The sequence below is a fragment of the Coregonus lavaretus genome (assembly GCF_964263955.1).
Source record: "Coregonus lavaretus genome assembly, chromosome: 13".
Lineage (NCBI taxonomy): Eukaryota > Metazoa > Chordata > Actinopteri > Salmoniformes > Salmonidae > Coregonus > Coregonus lavaretus.
The window spans coordinates 34,013,844-34,036,850 of record NC_140000.1 but is presented as its reverse complement, the minus strand read 5'-3'; the positions used below and the strand labels follow the sequence as shown (position 1 = coordinate 34,036,850).

The following is a 23,007-nucleotide window of genomic DNA, read 5'->3' as shown; positions in this document are numbered from 1 at the left end:
ACGATTGGCTGATTTGTGCCCCGACCAGGACACAGGTCCTGTCAGACAGAGACACGCTCCTGACCCACATCGGCGGGCTGGGCATTACTGTAAATGACAAGAAAAGTTGTCTGATGCCCACCCAGAGGGTGGCCTTCATTGGCATGGAACTGGACTCAGTCCTCATGAGAGCACGCCTGCCCACCAGAAGGGTTCAGGCGATCTTATCTTGCCTCGACCACCTTCGGCAGGGGCGGGTGGTATCCGCCCTGACCTGCCAACGCCTGAATGAATCGTGAATAATGATGAGTGAGAAAGTTAGACGCACAAATATCTTACCACAAAGACATGCTAACCTCTCACCATTACAATAACAGGGGAGGTCAGCATTTTTTGGGGGGGTATAATATTTGTGCATCATTAAATTTCTCACTCATCATTATTCACTATTCAATCATGGTAGAATCCACATTTACATTTTTGTCATTTAGCAGACGCTCTTATCCAGAGCGACTTATTGGGACAGTGAAGCATTTTTTCTTCTTTTGGCCCTATACTCCAAAAGTTTGGATTTGAAATCAAACAATGACTATGAAGTTAAAGTGCAGACTGACAGCTTTAATTTGAGTGCATAAATTTTTTTGTTTGTTTATTAATCTTTGTTATTTTCATACTGGCCCCCAGTGGGAATCGAACCCACAACCCTGGTGTTGCAAACACCATGCTCTACCAACTGAGCTACATCCCTGCCGGCCATTCCCTCCCCTAGGCAAAAATTGTGCGCCGCTCCATGGGTCTCCCGGTCGCCTAAGGCAAAACGTGGATTCGAACCAGGATCTTAGACCACTGCGCCACTCTCTTCATGTAGAAGTGTTTAGAAACATTATATTCTTACTTACAATCAAAGTGACCCTAAAAGGGTAATATTAGATTGTGTCGAAATGCAGGAAATGGCGATGGTGGGAGCATAGTATTATTTAATTAATGCTGCAGGCAGGGTTTGTACTGTAGTTAGTAAGCCTACTGTAGCTGCTGCACATGTTTATACAGTCTGTTTTTAAGTGATTACCCTTAAATCACAATTGACGTGTAATCACTGTAATCAATTGTATTAACCATAATTACAATCAATAACAAACTGTGATATTATAATAACCATGTAAAAATCTTGTAATAGTAATGTAGACTAATAGTCAAAATAGTTGTGTTTATGTAATCTACAGCAGGCGCTATGTTAATAAGGAATTTCATTCAATGTATCAGTGAACGACTTGCATTCTACAATCCGCCAAAACAGCACTGAACAATTGGCCCATACTAACAACAAACATTCCCATAGTACGCCACTGTCACGACCTTGCGCTGTTTACTTTCGGTTCCATGCACGGAGTTGTTGTAAAATACCAGCATGCTTTAAGTCTCACACTTTTGCATAAGTAGTTTTATTCGGTGTGTGTGTATATCGCACGGTATTGCTGAATAGGCAAAATCTGGACAATTCTGTGCCAAACACCTGTTCAGCATTTGCCACTTGCACAACTGTTCCTCTCGGGACAGTGCACAACTTTTTACAGCACAGCCTCGAAATGTAATACTTTGTATTATTGTAGATAACTATAATATGGAATACGTCATTGCAAATTCAAAATAAAGCATGTATCTACACATGATTTCATACATTTGACTGCACGAGGTGACAGAACACATGCGACATAAGGCAAGGTGTCAAAATACATTCTCACCGTGTTATTTCTAAACACCATCTTGTCCAGCTTTTTTGCAATCCGAATTAACTCCTCTTCTCGCGTCATAGTTTATGGCATGGATTAAACGTACAATAATATATATTATGTAAAATGCTATATCATAAAAAATAAGAAATGTAAATTTTCATCCTACGCAGATAGGACTTTACGTTATGGCGCGGTCCATTCCATTCGGTGAAGGGGCGTGTCCACAGTAGTTACAGGCCAGAAGGACAGTTGTCGCATCGTCTCACCATCAGGTCAAAATTCCCATGAGATACATGGCAACAACTCAATATAGGCGTTGCTATGGGTCTGACACTAATATCGTCTTTATATGAAAAATATTTAATAACTTCAAAACTTACTTTAATACAGTGGGCTATGCAAACTATTTCAGCGGACTTTGGAGAGAACCCCAATGCCAATTCGCCTCGCGCAATAGAGCTCGCCAGCTTGTAGTCCTAAAAACCGGAAATTAGTTACTCTGGATCGTTCAGCCATTCTTTTTTATTTATTTTTATTTATTTCACCTTTATTTAACCAGGTTGGCCAGTTGAGAACAAGTTCTCATTTACAACTAAAACCTGGCCAAGATAAAGCAAAGCAGTGCGATAAAAACAACAACAACACAGAGTTACACATGGGATAAACAAAACATACAGTCAATAACACAATATAAAATCTAAGTGTGTGCAAATGTAGTAAGTTATGGAGGTAAGGCAATAAATAGGCCATAGTGCAAAATAATAACAATTTAGTATTAACACTGGAGTGATAGATGTGCAGAAGATGATGTGCAAATAGAGATACTGGGGTGCAAATGAGCAAAATAAATAACAATATGGGGATGAGGTAGTTGGGTGGGCTAATTACAGATGGGCTGTGTACAGGTGCAGTGATCGGTAAGCTGCTCTGACAACTGATGCTTAAAGTTAGTGAGGGAGATAAGAGTCTCCAGCTTCAGAGATTTTTGCGGTTCGTTCCAGTCATTAGCAGCAGAGAACTGGAAGGAATGGCGGCCAAAGGAGGTGTTGGCTTTGTGGATGACCAGTGAGATATACCTGCTGGAGCGCATACTACGGGTGGGTGTTGCTATGGTGACCAATGAGCTAAGATAAGGCGGGGATTTGCCTAGCAGTGATTTATAGATGACCTGGAGCCAGTGGGTTCGGCGACGAATATGTAGTGAGGGCCAGCCAACGAGAGCGTACAGGTCACAATGCTGGGTAGTATATGGGATTTTGGTGACAAAACGGATGGCACTGTGATAGACTACATCCAATTTGCTGAGTAGAGTGTTGGAGGCTATTTTGTAAATGACATCTCCCGAAGTCAAGGATCGGTAGGATAGTCAGTTTTACGAGGGCATGTTTGGCAGCATGAGTGAAGGAGGATTTGTTGCGAAATAGGAAGCCGATTCTAGATTTAACTTTGGATTGGAGATGCTTAATGTGAGTCTGGAAGGAGAGTTTACGGTCTAACCAGACACCTAGGTATTTGTAGTTGTCCACAAATTCTAAGTCAGACCCACCGAGAGTAGTGATTCTAGTCGGGCGGGCGGGTGCAAGCAGCGTTCGATTGAAGAGAATGCATTTAGTTTTACTAGCATTTAAGAGCAGTTGGAGGCTATGGAAGGAGTGTTGTATGGCATTGAAGCTCGTTTGGAGGTTTGTTAACACAGTGTCCAATGAAGGGGAAATGAACCAAGAAAGAATGGGGTTTTGGGATAAATGACGAAAATAAGGTCTGAGGTTAACACATCTTATATGTTTTGTTCTATGAGATAATATCATGATCTTTATGAATTATGAAGCCTTTATGTGTTTGTTTTGATTACATACATGCTTCAAAATACACAAGAAATGACGTTAGCTGATGAGATTATCTCATAGAACAAAACATATATGATCTCCTAAGCCTGTGTTAACCACAGACCTTTTTTTTGGCGTCTTTCCCCCCAAAACATTAATTTTCCCATGGCGGAGTTAGTGCCTACAAAAAGACGCCATTACTATTGCTCTCTATAGTTGTGTATCCAACCACACACTAAAATATCCCACTCTGTAGGTCTACACTTTAGTTTGAAGATATAATGAATAATTGTTATATGATATACCTTAGTAGTAAACCATGTAGCCTATAACAAGGTCAGAAGTTAATGTTTGATTAATACAGTGAAATATAACCAATCATTTATATACAATAGATGACTAACAGGGGGCACAGTTTTGAAGCCAATGCGCCTCCATCTTGGCAATCCCCCAATGTTGTAAAAAATATTTTGGAAGCTTTAGAAATGCATTTATTAATGTCTACATTTGTAAATTATTAGACACCTTAATGCATATTTTACAAGTATATTATGTGAGCTAAACATACAAATAAAGATATATAATAAAACATTTTCCTTAAAGTATCATTTTTATAAAAATCGAATGTTACTGTCCCCACTACAACAAGAAAAATACTTAAATACATGTAATTTTGTCCTTGAATCATTTAGTTGAAATACTGTAGAATTCCATTCCTTCCTATAGACCAGGACTGCCCAACCCTGTTCCTGGAGAGCTACCGTCCTGTAGGTTTTTGCTCCAACTCTAATCCAGCACACCTGATTCTAATAATTAGCAGGTTGATAAGATGAATCAGGTTAGTAACACCTGGGGTTGGAGCGAAAACCTATAGGAGAGTAGCTCTCCAGGAACAGGGTTGGGCAACCCTGCTATAGACTATAGAGGACTGCTTCTGGCGAGTGCCATTATGGCCGACTGGTGGCTTCAAAGCCTCCCATTGGCCAATAGCAATCCAGTGTTTATATACATAATTGAATACGGCATGCAGGGTGCTATTCATGTGGTGACACACCTCCACTTTCACAACCTACACAGCTCTGACAGCGGCACAAACATAACTAGTAGGTAGTATACAAGTGTACACACAACTTGGAGCGTTTTATAGTGTTCCCATGAATTTACTATGGAGGAAAGTTGGAGTCACTTTATTGCGCATTAAAGTTGGAGTCCCTTTATTGTGCAGCAGATGTCACTCTGGTGTTGGGTTTCTTATCATGAGGACTATTTTGACCATGTTGTGTGAGATGGGGTTGTGTCTTTACAGTGTTCTTTACAACTTTAGTGTTCTTTAAGTAAAGTTATTTGCATTACAAATACATAGGCTGCTACAGTCTATGATTTATACTCTCCTACAACCTTGCCAAAAGAGAAATGCACACTGCGTACAGTAGGTGGCGGCACCTCTTAAACACTCACAGAAGAAGCCGGAAACAAATGATAGTCCCACTAAGCCAAAACCAGATGGGATGGCATATCGCTGTGGTAGCCATGCTCGTTAAGTGTGCCTTGAATTCTAAATAAATCACAGACAGTGTCACCAGCAAAGCATCCCCACACCTTAACACCTCCTCCTCCATGCTTTACGGTGGGAAATACACATGCGGAGATCATCCGTTCACCCACACCGCGTCTCACAAAGACACGGCGGTTGGAACCAAAAATCTCATGAGGTCTAGCATTGTCTTGCATTAGGAGGAACCCAGGGCCAACCGCACCAGCATATGGTCTCACAAGGGGTCTGAAGATCTCATCTCGGTACCTAATGGCAGTCAGGCTACCTCTGGCGAGCACATGGAGGGCTGTGCGGCCCCCTAAAGAAATGCCACCCCACACCATGACTGACCCACCGCCAAACCGGTCATGCTAGAGGATGTTGCAGGCAGCAGAACGTTCTCCACGGCGTCTCCAGACTCTGTCACCTGTCACATGTACTCAGTGTGAACCTGCTTTAATCTGTGAAGAGCACAGGGCGCCAGTGGCGAATTTGCCAATCTTGGTGTTCTCTGGCAAATGCCAAACGTCCTGTACGGTGTTGGGCTGTAAGCACAACCCCCACCTGTGGACGTCGGGCCCTCATACCACCCTCATGGAGTCTGTTTCTGACCGTTTGAGCAGACACATGCACATTTGTGGCCTGCTGGAGGTCATTTTGCAGGGCTCTGGCAGTGCTCCTCCTGCTCCTCCTTGCACAAAGGCGGAGGTAGCGGTCCTGCTGCTGGGTTGTTGCCCTCCTACGGCCTCCTCCACGTCTCCTGATGTACTGGCCTGTCTCCTGGTAGCACATCCATGCTCTGGACACTACGCTGACAGACACAGCAAACCTTCTTGCCACAGCTCGCATTGATGTGCCATCCTGGACGAGCTGCACTACCTGAGCCACTTGTGTGGGTTGTAGACGACTTCGTCTCATGCTACCACTAGAGTGAAAGCACCGCCAGCATTCAAAAGTGACCAAAACATCAGCCAGGAAGCATAGGAACTTAGAAGTGGTCTGTGGTCACCACCTGCAGAACCACTTCTTTATTGGGGGTGTCTTGCTAATTGCCTATAATTTCCACCTGTTGTCTATTCCATTTGCACAACAGCATGTGAAATGTATTGTCAATCAGTGTTGCTTCCTAAGTGGACAGTTTGATTTCACAGAAGTGTGATTGACTTGGAGTTACATTGTGTTGTTTAAGTGTTCCCTTTATTTTTTTGAGCAGTGTATATAAAAAATAAGAGGCAAAAGGGAGTAGGCACGTCGCTTTCAGCGTCTTGCCTCGGACTGGTAGCTGTAGTGTCACAGGTCGGGAGAAGGGCGGTTAGGCTGCGTGAGGAAAAAGCTACGTGAACGGCAGGAGCACTGTGCAAAAAAGCTGTCGCACGGCGCGTGATCACCCTGGAGGGTTAGCTAATTGCTAACTGTGTGCCTGACACTGAATTAGCTCTAGAATTGTTCTCATCTATTTTTATTGCTCTGGCAGACAAACAAGCCTTAGAGTAAAATAATATAACAAATCCTTGGTTCTCTATAGAACTTTCATTTCTTGTTATGCCGAGAAATCAGGCCTGGGCCAAGGCTAGAAAAACTGATTGGCAGCTTTTCAGGCAATTGAGAAATAGATGTACTTCCTCAATTAACAAAGATAAATCATGCTACTTTCTAAGTTCTATCTCAGACTCTGCTGGTGATCTGTCTACATTTTGGGAAACAGTTTATGCACTGAAAGCGTGGAAATTAATCTCCCTCCCTGCCTAAACAAGTTATGTCAGGGTCTAGCATCTTTACTGAGAAAAATTAGATAAGTGATGTTTTTAATCAACATTTTATCTTTGCAGTATCTTTTATTTGAAATAAATTGTGGTTTAATTGATGACCCTGGTCAGTCAATTGATTGTACTTCCCTCTCCCAGCCTCTAGTTGGCGTGATGGAAAATCAGTCAACTACTAGTGAATCTTTGTTTTCATTTCAGCAACTCTCTACTTGTGATGTGCTAGATGGCATGCTTAATATGGATGAAAAAAAATCCACTGGGGCTGATTTGCTTGATCCTTTCTTGCTGCAACTTTCTGCTCCCCTAATTGTGGAAGCATTGACACATACTGGGATGTAGCTCAGTTGGTAGAGCATGGCATTTGCAATGCCAGGGTTGTGGGTTCGATTCCCACGGGGGGCCAGTATGAAAAAATAAATAATGTATGCACTCACTAACTGTAAGTCGATCTGGATAAGAGCGTCTGCTAAATGACTGAAAATGTAATACTGTATTTTTAACCTGACTGTGAACTGGTTAGAGTTGTGATTAAATAAAGTATCTGTGAGAAGGACATGGCTTCGGTATCTTGCTTGGATCGCCCCCCCTTAAATCTGATTGGCCATCCCAGTGCCCCCCCCCCAGAAATTCTGAGATATGATAGGTTGTCTCTGAATATATTGATAATTTTGACCAAGACACACCGACAGAAAGACTCATCAATCTCAACAGAGAAAACATCCAAGCGAGTGAAACAGCGCCTCTCTGTCTTAATATGTGTAGCCCATGTATCTGATGCTGTCTGGACAAAAAGAGCATGACATGGGATATTCCTTTTGGCCAGACAGAATCAGATGAATGGACTACAGATACTAAGACAGAGGGACGCTGTGTGCCTCGCTTGGATGCTCTCTCTGGTGAAATAGATGCTTTCTCAGCCTATTGTGAATTGAAGGAAAATTATGAAACACGGATTATACATATTCTTTTTTTATTGTACATTTTTTGGGGGGTAGCCTGGCTTCCTTTGGTATCCATGAATACAAGTCACTTTCTAGGCTGAATGTCATTACACGTATGGTGTTTGTAATAGATGTCCCTTTCCATTCAAATGGCGGGTGCACACTGCACTTTTCGGATGTTGGACATATTTTGGAGTGGACGAACGTGCACAGGTAGCCTACTTGACCTACTTTTTGAAGTGATTTGTTTGACAATCAGATGAAAACATAATGACTGGTTGTGTTCATGACACATTAAAAGGTCATACATTTTACAGTTAAATTACATGTCTTTACTATAAAGCCCATATTATTTTTTCAAGTTGTTAATAAAGGATCTCATTGTTGAGGAATGTGTTTGTTCATAAATTGCTTGTAGTATTGTATGTTGTACATTTTATAAATTGTGTTCATGCAGGGCTCCCTTGAAAAGTGAAATGAAAAAAAATAACTTGTTTCAACGAAATTATAACAAATAAATAATGGAAAAGTGATGCGTGCATATGTATTCACCCCCTTTGCTATGAAGCCCCTAAATAAGATCTGGTGCAACCAATTACCTTCAGAAGTCACATAATTAGTTAAATAAAGTCCACCTGTGTGCAATCTAAGTGTCACATGATCTGTCACATGATCTCAGTATATATACACCTGTTCTGAAAGTCCCCAGAGTCTGCAACACCACTAAGCAAGGGGCACCACCAAGCAAGCGGCACCATGAAGACCAAGGAGCTCTCCAAACAGGTCAGGGACAAAGTTGTGGAGAAGTGCAGATCAGGGTTGGGTTATAAAAAATATCAGAAACTTTGAACATCCCATGGAGCACCATTTAAATCCATTATTAAAAAATTGAAAGAATATGGCACCACAACAAACCTGCCAAGAGAGGGCCACCCACCAAAACTCACAGACCAGGCAAGGAGAGCATTAATCAGAGAGGCAACAAAGAGACCAAATATAACCCTGAAGGAGCTGCAACGCTCCACAGCGGAGATTGGAGTATCTGTCCATAGGACCACTTTAAGCCGTACACTCCACAGAGTTGGGCTCTACGGAAGAGTGGCCAGAAAAAAGCCATTGCTTGAAGAAAAAAATAAGCAAACACGTTTGGTGTTCGCCAAAAGGTATGTGGGAGACTCCCTAAACATATGGAAGAAGGTACTCTGGTCAGATGAGACTACAATTGAGCTTTTTGACCATCAAGGAAAACGCTATGTCTGGCGCAAATCCAACACCTCTCATCACCCCGAGAAAACAGAGATGTTTTTCATCGGCAGGGACTGGGAAACTGGTCAGAATTGAAGGAATGATGGATGGCGCTAAATACAGGGAAATTCTTGAGGGAAACCTGTTTCAGTCTTCCAGAGATTTGAGATTGGGACGGAGGTTCACCTTCCAGCAGGACAATGACCCTAAGCATACTGCTAAAGCAACACTCGAGTGGTTTAAGGGGAAACATTTAAATGTCTTGGAATCCCCTAGTCAAAGTCCAGACCTCAATCCAATTGAGAATCTGTGGTATGACTTAAAGATTGTTGTACATCAGCGGAACCCATCCAACTTGAAGGAGCTGGAGCAGTTTTGCCTTGAAGAATGGGCAAAAATCCCAGTGGCAAGATGTGCCAAGCTTTTAGAGACATACCCCAAGAGACTTGTAGCTGTAATTACTGCAAAAGGTGGCTCTACAAAGTATTGACTTTGGGGGGGTGAATAGTTATGCACACTCAAATTTTCTGTTTTTTTTGTCTTATTTCTCGTTTGTTTTACAATAACAAATATTGTGCATATTCAAAGTGGTAGGCATGTTGTGTAAATGAAATGATACAAACCCCCGAATAATCCATTTTAATTCCAGGTTGTAAGGCAACAAAATAGGAAAAATGCCAAAGGGGGTGAATACTTTCGCAAGCCACTGTAAATATGAATGGCATTTTAATGTGTTTTTTGATATCTCATAGGGCTGGGAATTGCCAGGGACCTCACAATACGATATTATCATGATACTTTGGTGCCGATACGATATACTGTATGTATTGCGATTCTCATGATTCTACATGCATTGCGATTCTACAAATTGGCTCCCTATTTAAAAAGAAGATGGAGAGCAAGCTACGAAGGAAACATACTTGAGTTTTGGTGCAGGTACAGTCAACTAGAACAAAAATAATATTGCGATATTGTGGAAATGATCCAATAAGATATATCGTCAAAAATAATATCCCTGTAGGTAACTGTATCGATTTTTCCCCCATCACTAATATCACAATATAATAACTATTTCCAGTAAATTACAAAATAGGCTAACTAAACTTAAAGCATAGTAGGCTAAGCTTGAGTCCAATATAGAGAAAAGATAAGACCTTCAAGTCTGTTCCAAAATTTCAAGTTGTGAAATAGGCTACCAAGAAAAGTAAATATGTTGGGAGTTAGGCCTGTTCAGAATTGCAGATGCAGATTATGTAGGAGTTTAATCACAATCAATACAACACACAGTAGGCAGTACAGGCAACTGGTGTTGCTGAGTAGGCAAATCAAGATGACACACATTCAATAATAATATCATATATATATATGTGTGTTTTTCTTCTTCTGCCAAAACAAATAATATTGCTGTGTTTGAATAGGGCACAGCAGTTTAGTCTATTTTCTATTTGTGTACTCTGCATCAGTACCACCAGAGGATGCTATTACTGTAGATTAGACAATCACAGCGGTACTGAAAGCAGCTCAGAATTTATTGGAGGGTTTTTTCTGGATCAAAAAGGGGCTTCGGTGGTAGGCGTGGCAGGAAGCGTGGCAATGAGCGAGTTCGGCCCGTCGGCGTGGCTGAATTTAAGATAATATTTTATAGTTCCCCAGAGAAATCTTAGCATTTTTAAGCCAATTTCCTACCATTCAAAAAATCTCTCCATGGAACTGAGATAATGTTTTGCAGTTATAACGCTAATTTCCTGCAATTCTACACATTTGCCATGGAGCTGAGAGACAATGTTGCAGTTTTAAAGCTAATTTTCTGCAATTCCATGAATTTTGCCATGGCTAATGCTGTGTTCTTTTGCTCAAGCATAATAACAAAATCAATACTGCTAAATTCATTATTTTTGGGATTTTCAATTCACCCTGACTGTCTAGCTTTTATTTTGGTGATTGTTAGTAGAGCTCTGCTACTCGACCCAAGCCCGACGGGCCTTGACATTATACATCAGGGCCGAGTAGGGCCTGTTTTTTTCATCAATATCTAGGGTACGGGTAGGGCTCGGGTATCTCTAAATTGATCACTAACATTTTGAAGCTGCGCCATTTGCTCGTGCTCTGCTGTGCAGTCATATCTGACTAAGATCATAACATGGTGTCAGAAAGGCTTCAACGTCATCCAATATAAGACAGGAGAGAAAATATTAATGTTCCTTGAGTTTTATCGGCGTTTAGAGTGACAAAGTAGCTAACAGCTCACTGCTCTCTCATGTCTCGTCATTGATTAGAGCAGCCCAAGCGGAGCCATTGCTATGGATACTCACTGACTCAGAGCCGCCATGAGCAGAGTGCATGCAGAGCGTGCAGCCTGCGCACAGGGAGCGAGTGACAGACAAAGAGGAGCAGCTAATGGATCTACTAAGTTATTTCTGGTTTCGGGCAGGGCTTCAAATTTGGGGGAAGCAATCAGGCCTGGGTAGGGTAGGGTAGGGCCTGAATGTTGCGGGCATGGGTAGGGCTCAGGCTTAAAATGCATGCACGTGCAGGGCTCTAATTGTTAGTTCTCAAAGATTATATTATTCAAAAATATATAGGTCCATTATCTTTTCTACATACTTTATCTGGTTTTAGTCGTTTAAGTGTACACAAAAAGCATTTTTCTTCCCGAAAATTCATTGCACAAAACATATCATATTGAGTTGCACTCCCTTTTGCTCTCAGAACAGCCTCAATTCGACTCTACAAGGTGTCAAAAGTGTTCCACAGGGATGCTGGCCCATGTTGACTCCAATTTTTTATTTATTTTTTATTTCACCTTTATTTAACCAGGTAAGCCAGTTGAGAACAGGTTCTCATTTACAACTGCGACCTGGCCAAGATAAAGCAAAGTAGTGCAATAAAAACAACACAGAGTTACATATGGGGTAAAAAAAAAAACATAAAGTCAGAAATACAACAGAAAATATATATACAGTGTGTGCAAATGTAGCAAGTTATGGAGGTAAGGCAATAAATAGGCTATAGTGCAGAATAATTACAATAGTATTAACACTGGAATGCTAGATGTGCAAGAGATTATGTGCAAATAGAGATACTGGGGTGCAAAAGAGCAAAATAAATAACAATATAGGGATGAGGTAGTTGGGTGGGCTAATTTTAGATGGGCTGTGTACAGGTGCAGTGATCGGTAAGGTGCTCTGACAACTGATGCTTAAAGTTATTGAGGGAGATAAGTCTCTCCAGCTTCAGAGATTTTTGCAATTCGTTCCAGTCATTGGCAGCAGAGAACTGGAAGGAATGGCGGCCAAGGGAGGTGTTGGCTTTGGGAATGACCAGAGAGATATACCTGCTGGAGCGCAGACTACGGGTGGGTGCTGCTATGGTGACCAATGAGCTAAGATAAGGCGGGGATTTGCCTAGCAGTGATTTATAGATGGCCTGGAGCCAGTGGGTTTGACGACGAACATGTAGTGAGGACCAGCCAACAAGAGCGTACAGGTCACAGTGGTGGGTAGTGTATGGGGCTTTGGAGACAAAACGGATGGCACTGTGATAGACTACATCCAATTTGCTGAGTAGAGTGTTGGAGGCTATTTTGTAAATGACATCGCCGAAGTCAAGGATCGGTAGGATAGTCAGTTTTACGAGGGCATGTTTGGCAGCATGAGTGAAGGAGGCTTTGTTGCGAAATAGGAAGCCGATTCTAGATTTAACTTTGGATTGGAGATTCTTTATGTGAGTCTGGAAGTTGAGTTTACAGTCTAACCAGACACCTAGATATTTGTAGTTGTCCACATACTCTAGGTCAGACCCGTCGAGAGTGGTGATTCTAGTCGGGTGGGCGGGTGCTAGCAGCGTTCGATTGAAAAGCATGCATTTAGTTTTACTAGTGTTTAAGAGCAGTTGAAGGCTACTGAAGGATTGTTGTATGGCATTGAAGCTCGTTTGGAGGTTTGTTAACACAGTGTCCAATGAAGGGCCAGATGTATACAAAATGGTGTCGTCTGCGTAGAGGTGGATCTGAGAGTCACCAGCAGCAAGAGCGATGCTTCTCACAGTTGTGTCAAGTTGGCTGGATGTGCTTTGGGTGGTGGACCATTCTTGATACATATGGGAAGCCGGTGCACCTGGCACCTACAACCATACCCCAGTCAAAGGCACTTAAATATTTTATCTTGCCCATTCACCCTCTGAATGGCACACGTACACAATCCATGTCTCAATTGTCTCAAGGCTTTAAAATCCTTATTTAACCTGTCTCCTCCCCTTCATCTACACGGATTGAAGTGTATTTAACAAGTGACATCAATAAGGGATCATAGCTTTCACCTGGATTCACCTAGTCAGACTATGTCATGGAAAGAGCAGGTGTTCCTAATGTTTTGTACACTCAGTGTATATACATGTATATATATTTTTTGCAGCCTGCCTAAGGATTTCAATGGCAGAACAATCCCTGACTGTCACTGGATACTAATGTGAGTGCTTGTGCGAAAACTGTGATTTTGAAAGTTTCATACTTTCCACACCCCCCATGATGAGACGACTATTACATCACATTATTTTCCAATGAGGTATCCTACTGCCAGAAAACCATTATTTGTAAACTTTTCTGTTTCTGGTCTCAGGCCATAGCAGGGCAGCATGTTACTCCTACTTCTGGGCAGTCATGCTAAACTATAATAGACAACCATGTAAACTACTACAGTGGATTGCCATCCAACTCTTCTTACAGTTGATAACACACCACAGGGAGTAGAGAGTATAAAAGCAGTGAATCAGGAACCAGATGTAGTTATGAGTTAGAAAATCCTCCCCAGATTTAGGACTTTCATTCATTTCATTTGATGCGATATGAAACTTTCCCATGAACATTTTGAGCTCTTCAGGCATCTTCAGGCATGTTAAAAGAAAACAGATCTACATTTAAATAACTCAGATGAAATCTCAATGAAATCAGTTACTGGCCATTGGGTTATTGTTATTATATTATTTTGTAGGCCATATACCTGGTTAACTACCAGTGAAACAGCCTCTGTAACTGTACTTTATCAGGCTACAAATGACATGTAGCCTAAGTACCTGTAAATATGGAATACTTACCATATTTTTTTTTTTTTTTTTTAGATGTAACTATGACTCTGCAAGTACTACTGCATGTAATAAGTATCTGCATTTACTTTTAGTTATCCCGATGCCTAGGTACTGTCCATTATTTTAAAGATAAACTAAAACAACTTGTTTTGATAGAAGGATTTAGAGATTTGAACAAGTGTGTGTGTGTGTGTGTGTGTGTGTGTGTGTGTGTGTGTGTGTGTGTGTGTGACGCTTAAAACCTGTCTTCTCTCAGTGGTATTACAGTGAGGAAAAAAAGTATTTGATCCCCTGCTGATTTTGTATGTTTGCCCACTGACAAAGAAATGATCAGTCTATAATTTTAATGGTAGGTTTATTTGAACAGTGAGAGACAGAATAACAACAAAAAAATCCAGAAAAATGCATGTCAAAAATGTTGTAAATTGACTTGCATTTTAATGAGGGAAATAAGTATTTGACCCCTCTGCAAAACATGACTTAGTACTTGGTGGCAAAACCCTTGTTGGCAATCACAGAGGTCAGACGTTTCTTGTAGTTGGCCACCAGGTTTGCACACATCTCAGGAGGGATTTTGTTCCACTCCTCTTTGCAGATCTTCTCCAAGTCATTAAGGTTTCGAGGCTGATGTTTGGCAACTCGAACCTTCAGCTCCCTCCACAGATTTTCTATGGGATTAAGGTCTGGAGACTGGCTAGGCCACTCCAGGACCTTAATGTGCTTCTTCTTGAGCCACTCCTTTGTTGCCTTGGCCGTGTGTTTTGGGGCATTGTCATGCTAGAATACCCATCCATGACCCATTTTCAATGCCCTGGCTAAGGGAAGGAGGTTCTCACCCAAGATTTGATGGTACATGGCCCCGTCCATCGTCCCTTTGATGCGGTGAAGTTGTCCTGTCCCCTTACCAGAAAAACACCCCCAAAGCATAATGTTTCCACCTCCATGTTTGACAGTGGGGATGGTGTTCTTGGGGTCATAGGCAGCATTCCTCCTCCTCCAAACACGGCGAGTTGAGTTGATGCCAAAGAGCTCGATTTTGGTCTCATCTGACCACAACACTTTCACCCAGTTCTCCTCTGAATCATTCAGATGTTCATTGGCAGACTTCAGACGGCCCTGTATATGTGCTTTCTTGAGCAGGGGGACCTTGCGGGCGCTGCAGGATTTCAGTCCTTCACGGCGTAGTGTGTTACCAATTGTTTTCTTGGTGACTATGGTCCCAGCTGCCTTGAGATCATTGACAAGATCCTCCTGTGTAGTTCCGGGCTGATTCCTCACCGTTCTCATGATCATTGCAACTCCATGAGGTGAGATCTTGCATGGCGCCCCAGGCCGAGGGAGATTGACAGTTCTTTTGTGTTTCTTCCATTTGCCAATAATCGCACCAACTGTTGTCACTTTCTCACCAAGCTGCTTGGCAATGGTCTTGTAGCCCATTTCAGCCTTGTGTAGGTCTACAATCTTGTCCCTGACATCCTTGGAGAGCTCTTTCGTCTTGGCCATGGTGGAGAGTTTGGAATCTGATTGATTGATTTCTTCTGTGGACAGGTGTCTTTTATACAGGTAACAAGCTGAGATTAGGAGCACTCCCTTTAAGACTGTGCTCCTAATCTCAGCTCGTTACCTGTATAAAAGACACCTTGGAGCCAGAAAGCTTTCTGATTGCGAGGGGGTCAAATACTTATTTCCCTCATTAAAATGCACATCAATTTATAACATTTTTGACATGCGTTTTTCTGGATTTTTGTTTTGTTATTCTGTCTCTCACTGTTCAAATAAACCTACCATTAAAATTATAGACTGATCATTTCTTTGTCAGTGGGAAAACGTACAAAATCAGCAGGGGATCAAATACTTTTTTCCCTCACTGTATGTCCTAACTAAAGTCGTACACAACAGGCTAAATGAAACTCTGCTCCACTGCAGCTGACCGCCACCACAGTGAGGCCTCGGTCTTTGTACCGGGTGATCGGGTCTGGCTTTCGACCCGGAATCTGCCCCTCCGCCTGACCTGCCGGAAGCTGAGCCCGCGGTTTGTGGAGCCGTTCAAAGTCCTGAGGATAATAAATGAGGTTACCTATAGGTTACTACTCCCTCCAGATTACCGCATTAACCCCTTGTTCCATGTGTCTCTCCTCAGGCCGGTGGTGGTTGGTCCGCTCCAGGAGAATGAGGTGCGGGAGGTCCCTCCGCCCCCTCTGGACATCGAGGGGGCCCCGGTGTACTCCGTCTGTTAGTGGTGGGCCTTCATTACCTCGTGGAATGGGAGGGGTACGGTCCGGAGGAGCGGTGCTGGGTCAGGGTGAGGGATATCCTCGATCCCTCCCTGTTGCAGGATTTCCACCGTCGCCATCCGGCTCGCCCTGCTCCGCGTCCTCCTGGTCATCCCGAGGCCGGTGTCGGCGCGCTGCTGGGGCTGCACGTCAAGGTGGGGGTACTGTCACGACTTCCTCCGAGGCTGCCTCCTCTCCTTGTTCGGGCAGGCTTCGGCATTCGTCGTCACCGGCCTTCTAGCCACTTCCGCTCCTCATCTCATCATTCCATTTGTTTGTCTTGTTTTTACACACACCTGGTTCTTATCCCCTCATCAGTACCTGTATAGGTGTTCCCTCTGCCCCCTTGTCTTTGTGTGTGATTGTTTATTGTAGAGGAGATTATAGCTCGGTGGAGCTCGATTATATTGTGTATCGCTGGGTTGTACACCCGTGTGCCTTATTTTCCCCAGGTCGCCGTTTGTCCGCACTGGTGTGTATTAATCATTGCTGCGTACCTCTGTTATTGATTAAACCATATACAGTGGGGGAAAAAAGTATTTAGTCAGCCACCAATTGTGCAAGTTCTCCCACTTAAAAAGATGAGAGAGGCCTGTAATTTTCATCATAGGTACACGTCAACTATGACAGACAAATTGAGAAAAGATTTTCCAGAAAATCACATTGTAGGATTTTTAATGAATTTATTTGCAAATTATGGTGGAAAATAAGTATTTGGTCACCTACAAACAAGCAAGATTTCTGGCTCTCACAGACCTGTAACTTCTTCTTTAAGAGGCTCCTCTGTCCTCCACTCGTTACCTGTATTAATGGCACCTGTTTGAACTTGTTATCAGTATAAAAGACACCTGTCCACAACCTCAAACAGTCACACTCCAAACTCCACTATGGTCAAGACCAAAGAGCTGTCAAAGGACACCAGAAACAAAATTGTAGACCTGCACCAGGCTGGGAAGACTGAATCTGCAATAGGTAAGCAGCTTGGTTTGAAGAAATCAACTGTGGGATCAATTATTAGGAAATGGAAGACATACAAGACCACTGATAATCTCCCTCGATCTGGGGCTCCACGCAAGATCTCACCCCGTGGGGTCAAAATGATCACAAGAACGGTGAGCAAAAATCCCAGAACCACACAGGGGGACCTAGTGAATGACCTGCAGAGAGCTGGGACCAAAGTAACAAAGCCTACCATCAGTAACACACTACGCCGCCAGGGACTCAAATCCTGCAGTGCCAGACGTGTCCCCCTGCTTAAGCCAGTACATGTCCAGGCCCGTCTGAAGTTTGCTAGAGTGCATTTGGATGATCCAGAAGAGGATTGGGAGAATGTCATATGGTCAGATAAAACCAAAATATAACTTTTTGGTAAAAACTCAACTCGTCGTGTTTGGAGGACAAAGAATGCTGAGTTGCATCCAAAGAACACCATACCTACTGTGAAGCATGGGGGTGGAAACATCATGCTTTGGGGCTGTTTTTCTGCAAAGGGACCAGGACGACTGATCTGTGTAAAGGAAAGAATGAATGGGGCCATGTATCATGAGATTTTGAGTGAAAACCTCCTTCCATCAGCAAGGACATTGAAGATGAAACGTGGCTGGGTCTTTCAGCATGACAATGATCCCAAACACACTGCCCGGGCAACGAAGGAGTGGCTTCGTAAGAGGTTTCAAGGTCCTGGAGTGGCCTAGCCAGTCTCCAGATCTCAACCCCATAGAAAATCTTTGGAGGGAGTTGAAAGTCTGTGTTGCCCAGCGACAGCCCCAAAACATCACTGCTCTAGAGGAGATCTGCATGGAGGAATGGGCCAAAATACCAGCAACAGTGTGTGAAAACCTTGTGAAGACTTACAGAAAACGTTTGACCTGTGTCATTGCCAACAAAGGGTATATAACAAAGTATTGAGAAACTTTTGATATTGACCAAATACTTATTTTCCACCATAATTTGCAAATAAATTCATTAAAAATCCTACAATGTGATTTTCTGGATTTTTTTTCCTCATTTTGTCTGTCATAGTTGACGTGTACCTATGATAAAAATTACAGGCCTCTCTCCTCTTTTTAAGTGGGAGAACTTGCACAATTGGTGGCTGACTAAATACTTTTTTTCCCCACTGTATTCCGTGATTTACTCTCCTGCATCTGACTCCATCCAACATCATCCCCTACAAAGGGCACAATCATTATTTTATTTCAGGGTTTTTTTTCTGGCTTGGGCTCATAGGCCTATGCGATTGCATAAACTCTAATATGCGTATGGACGTTTTGAATTAATCATCACCTTAGAAAGCGCTGTGTTAGGCTTTGAAACAACATCCACAATGACCATGTTTTCCACGCAGTTTCAACCTGTTGTTGAACTTCTTTCTTCAAACTAATCAGTCACAGTGAGGTGAATTATAAAAGCACATACAGTTTTGATGATAAGTGTTTGATGTGATTTTTGACTGCGTTGATGTCAGAGTGGTTACAGGGACAATAGAGCCTTGAGTACCAGGCCATTATCGACCTGATGGTCTTTAGCAAGTTGGGTACTACCAACACATGTCCAGAGTGCATAAGAGGAGATTACCGTCACATGGAATTTTACTGCGGTCATGACTCATGACTGCCGGTGTGGCGGTAATACAGTCACCGCAACAGCACTAGGCCAGACGGATTACCAGGGTGCATACTCAGACCATACGCTGACTAGCTGGCAAGTGCCTTCACTGACATTTTCAACCACTCTCTGACCCAGTCTGTAATACCTACATGTTTCATGCAGACCACCATAGTCCTTGTGCCCAAGAATGCCAAGTTAACCTGTCTAAATGACTATCGCCCTGTAGCGCTCACATCTGTAGCCATGAAATGCTTTGAAAGGCTGGTCATGGCTCATGTCAACACCATCATCCCAGACACCCTGGACCCACTCCAATTTGCATACTGCCCCAACAAATCCACAGATGATGCAATCTCTATTGCACTCCAAGAAAGGAACACCTATGTGAGAATGCTGTTCATTGACTACAGCACCATAGTGCCCTCCAAGCTCATCACTAAGCTAAGGACCCTGGGATTAAACACCTCTCCAACTGGATCCTGGACTTCATGACGGGCCGCCCCCAGGTGGTGAGGGTAGGCAACAACACATCCACCACGCTGACCCTCAACACGGGGGCCCCTCAGGGGTGTGTGCTTAGTCCCCTCCTGTACTCCCTGTTCAGCCATGACTGCGTGGCCGCGCATGACTCCAACACCATCATTAAGTTTTCCGACGACACGACGGTGGTAGGCCTGATCACCGATGACGATGAGACATCCTACAGGGAAGAGGTCAGAGATCTGGCAGTGTGGTGCCAGGACAACAACATTTCCCTCAACATCAGCAAGACAAAGTAGCTGATAGTGGACTACAGGAAACGGAGGGCCGAGTACACCCCCATCCACATGGACGGGGCTGTAGTGGAGCAGGTCGAGAGCTTCAAGTTCCTCAGTCCACATCACTAAGGAATTATCCTGGTCCACATACACCAACACAGTCATTAAGAGGGCACGACAATGCGTCTTCCCCCTCAGGAGGCTGAAAAGATTCGGCATGGGCCCTCAGATCCTCAAAATGTTCTACAGCTGCACCATTGAGAGCATCTTGACTGGCTGCATCACCGCTTGGTATGGCAACTGCTTGGCATCCGACCGCAAGGCGCTACAGATGATAGTACGTACGGCTCAGAACATCACTTGGGCCGAGCTCCCTGCTATCTAGGACCTCTACCCCGGGCGGTGTTAGAGGAAGGCCCTAAAATTTGTCAAAGACTCCAGCCACCCAAGTCATAAACTTTTCTCTCTGCTACCGCACGGCAAGCGATGCACCAAGTCTGGAACCAACAGGACCCTAAACAGCTTCTACCCTCAAGCCATAAGACCGCTAAACAGTTGACCAATAGCTACCCAGACTATCTGCATTGACCCTTTTTGCACTAACTCTTTTGACTCATCACATACGCTGCTGTTACTGTTTATTTCCTATCCTATTGCCTAGTCACTTTATCACTACCTACAGTATATGTACATATCTACCTCAATTACTTCGTACCCCTGCACATCGACTCGGTACTGGTACCCTGTGTATATAGCCAAGTTATCGTTACTCATTGTGTATTTATTCCTCTTTTTTTCTCCCTGCATTGTTGGGAAGGGTCCGTAAGTAAGCATTTCACTGTTAGTCTACACCTGTGTTTACAAAGCATGTGACATATAACATTTGATTTGATCCCCTTCCCCTCCCCGTGAGCCAAGAGTGAGATAGCTGCTACAAATCACATCCTCTTGGGTAAAGTGTACCATTTGCTCCCAAAGGACGAGTCCGTCCCAGAAACAGTAAACATCAAACGGGGCCAAACTACTCAAGTCTCAAATGTTGTTTGATTACAGTGTTCATGAGTTTGAGTACAGAAGGATTATTGCTTCAAGAGAGAGACAATAACTCAGTGAAAGCCTTACAAAATATATGACTGGACTGAAAATGTGGCTTCTTTGGTGCAGTTTAAAGTTTGTGACTAAGTGGATCTGGTATGTCAGGTGTTCTAATGCCTTCTCCCTTAGTTCTCTCTTATCAATGTGTTATAATTGTATTTCTGTGTGTGTGTGTGTGTGTGGTAGTGGACGGGAGATGCACAAAGTTGACAGTTGCACTTCAAACGTGGTGTTTGGTTTGGGAGTGCGGGATGGGATTTCTGCCCCCCTCGCTGGGTAAACTCCAGACACTGCGCCCATTCAGCTGGCCCTGCGTACTGGATCAAGTTGGGATTGTTTGTCAACAGGCTGCAATGCCAGGAATGTTCAGTGCCGGCTCCCCTCTGAGAGAGAGTGGAGGGGGGAGGTGGAGGGGGCAGTCCTATCTCTCTCTCTCCAAGATGATCAATTTCTTGCCCAGACATCACCTTCTGCACACACGCACGCACACACATGCACACACACAAACAGACAGATGGATGGACACACACAGGCATGCACACATCCGCGCGCGTGAAGACATCACCTACTGCGCGCGCACACACACATAAACACACACACAGACACAGGCGTGCACACACACATACATACATAAACTGTTCAGACCATCTGGTTACTGAGTGAGAGCGGTAGCATCTGTTGGTTTATTACAGAGATAGGAGAGTTTATAGTTAAGAGACAGCATGTTCCACACTGTCTCCATCTTTCAAACTATTCTGAGGATAGAGTGAAAATCCCAAACAGATGAAATGGTGGGGGACAGAAAGTGGTGCCATGGAAAACCTATTCGTTAATCAGAAAAGCTACCATCCTAGACGCCTCCTAGACGTCTCTGAGCTGGAGTTGGCCCATCAGGTCTGGCCCATCATCCAGTTCAGCGGTGACATGTGTTTCCCTTCAACTACTACATCATGATGTCACTCCGCTAAAGGCCATGTGATCACCATAACAAATCTTAATGAAAAACACCTATATCCTGCCAGTCTCCCAATGCTCGATGGACTTGCTGTGTATTCAGTGATGTGAAACATTCTGAACGCTGCAGATAGAAATAGACTGAATAGAGCTGGAATGGAATGGCTGTCATACATGTAGAGATGCTGATTTAAGAAAAAATTACAGTGGTCTCTTAATTTTTTCCACAGCTGTATATATAATTTTTTTCACTTTCACTTACCCACCCTGCTCAAACAGACATAGATGCTATGTTCCAACACTGGAAGTCTTCCAAGTCAAGGTAAGTGTTTGGTTGTATAAATGTATTGCCACCTGGGCCCGCCTGATTGCAGCGAGTTTATTAACGTGTTAGTTCTAATAGTTCTAATATGTTGACTATGACGCATTAGCTAATATGGTGACAATGTAGGCTGTGTGTAGCGGTTATTGGTTATGGTATAAAAGTTTGGCTTGGAAATGTTTTTTCACCTGGTCAAAGACAGCTGTTGTATTGTTCACTGAAGTCCACAAGCGAAGGGAAAAGGTGAGAGGAGGAGAGCATGTAGATGCGAGAAGAAATATACATCAAGCAAATGATCATGCTGTTTGTATGTGGCTGCTATGAAAGTGAACTGTGTTTGCGGTGATCCGGGGTGTATTCATTCTGCCAATTCTGTTGAAAAACCTTTCTTAAATGGAAGCAAACGGAATGAAATGGGGATAAACCTACCTGAATTTGTCCAATAGAAACTCTAATTTGTAACTGTTGAACTAATGATTACACCTTAGATTAGTTAGATACAGCAAGAGTGTGCAGGCGGTATTGAACGTGTCACTGTCTGTCACCTTGATTACGCAATTCTTTCTGTCGACCTTTGCACCTACATTGTCAACTTTCATTCGTAGGCTAGGTTGTAGTAACCTCATGATAGGTATGAGTATCATGTAGTAGCCTAAAACTATTGATGTTACATTGAGCTGGGTGAATAGAATATGAATGACAGTCATCCAACATGCTCCTGTAATAGAAAAAAAAAAACGAATCTTAAAACAGCACCGACCGCCACTGGTACACAAGCCGATAAATACACATATGACAACACATATTGCATGCACACCAAGCCCTCGTGAACCCACACACTCACCTGGTTGACATTAACAAGATGCTGACCCCACTCTGAGTTTTTAAG

At 43.2% G+C, this 23,007-nt stretch overlaps 1 protein-coding gene across 5 annotated transcripts in view; it reads right to left on the bottom strand.

The window, feature by feature from the left end:
- The window catches only part of LOC311139746 (transcription elongation factor A protein 3-like), a 42,782-nt gene extending 40,825 nt beyond the window's left edge, over window positions 1-1,957 (bottom strand). For 4 of the 5 annotated variants that reach the window (XM_084174682.1, XM_084174685.1, XM_084174683.1 and 1 more), the window contains exon 1: window positions 1,722-1,924. In XM_084174682.1, coding sequence (XP_084030808.1) covers window positions 1,722-1,790 — 69 coding nt within the window. In that variant the 5' untranslated portion in view covers window positions 1,791-1,924. Of the gene's footprint in view, window positions 1-1,721 lie in introns of all 5 variants that reach the window. The other variant, XM_084174686.1, reaches the window with a different exon arrangement.
- Window positions 1,958-23,007: the final 21,050 nt, after the last annotated feature.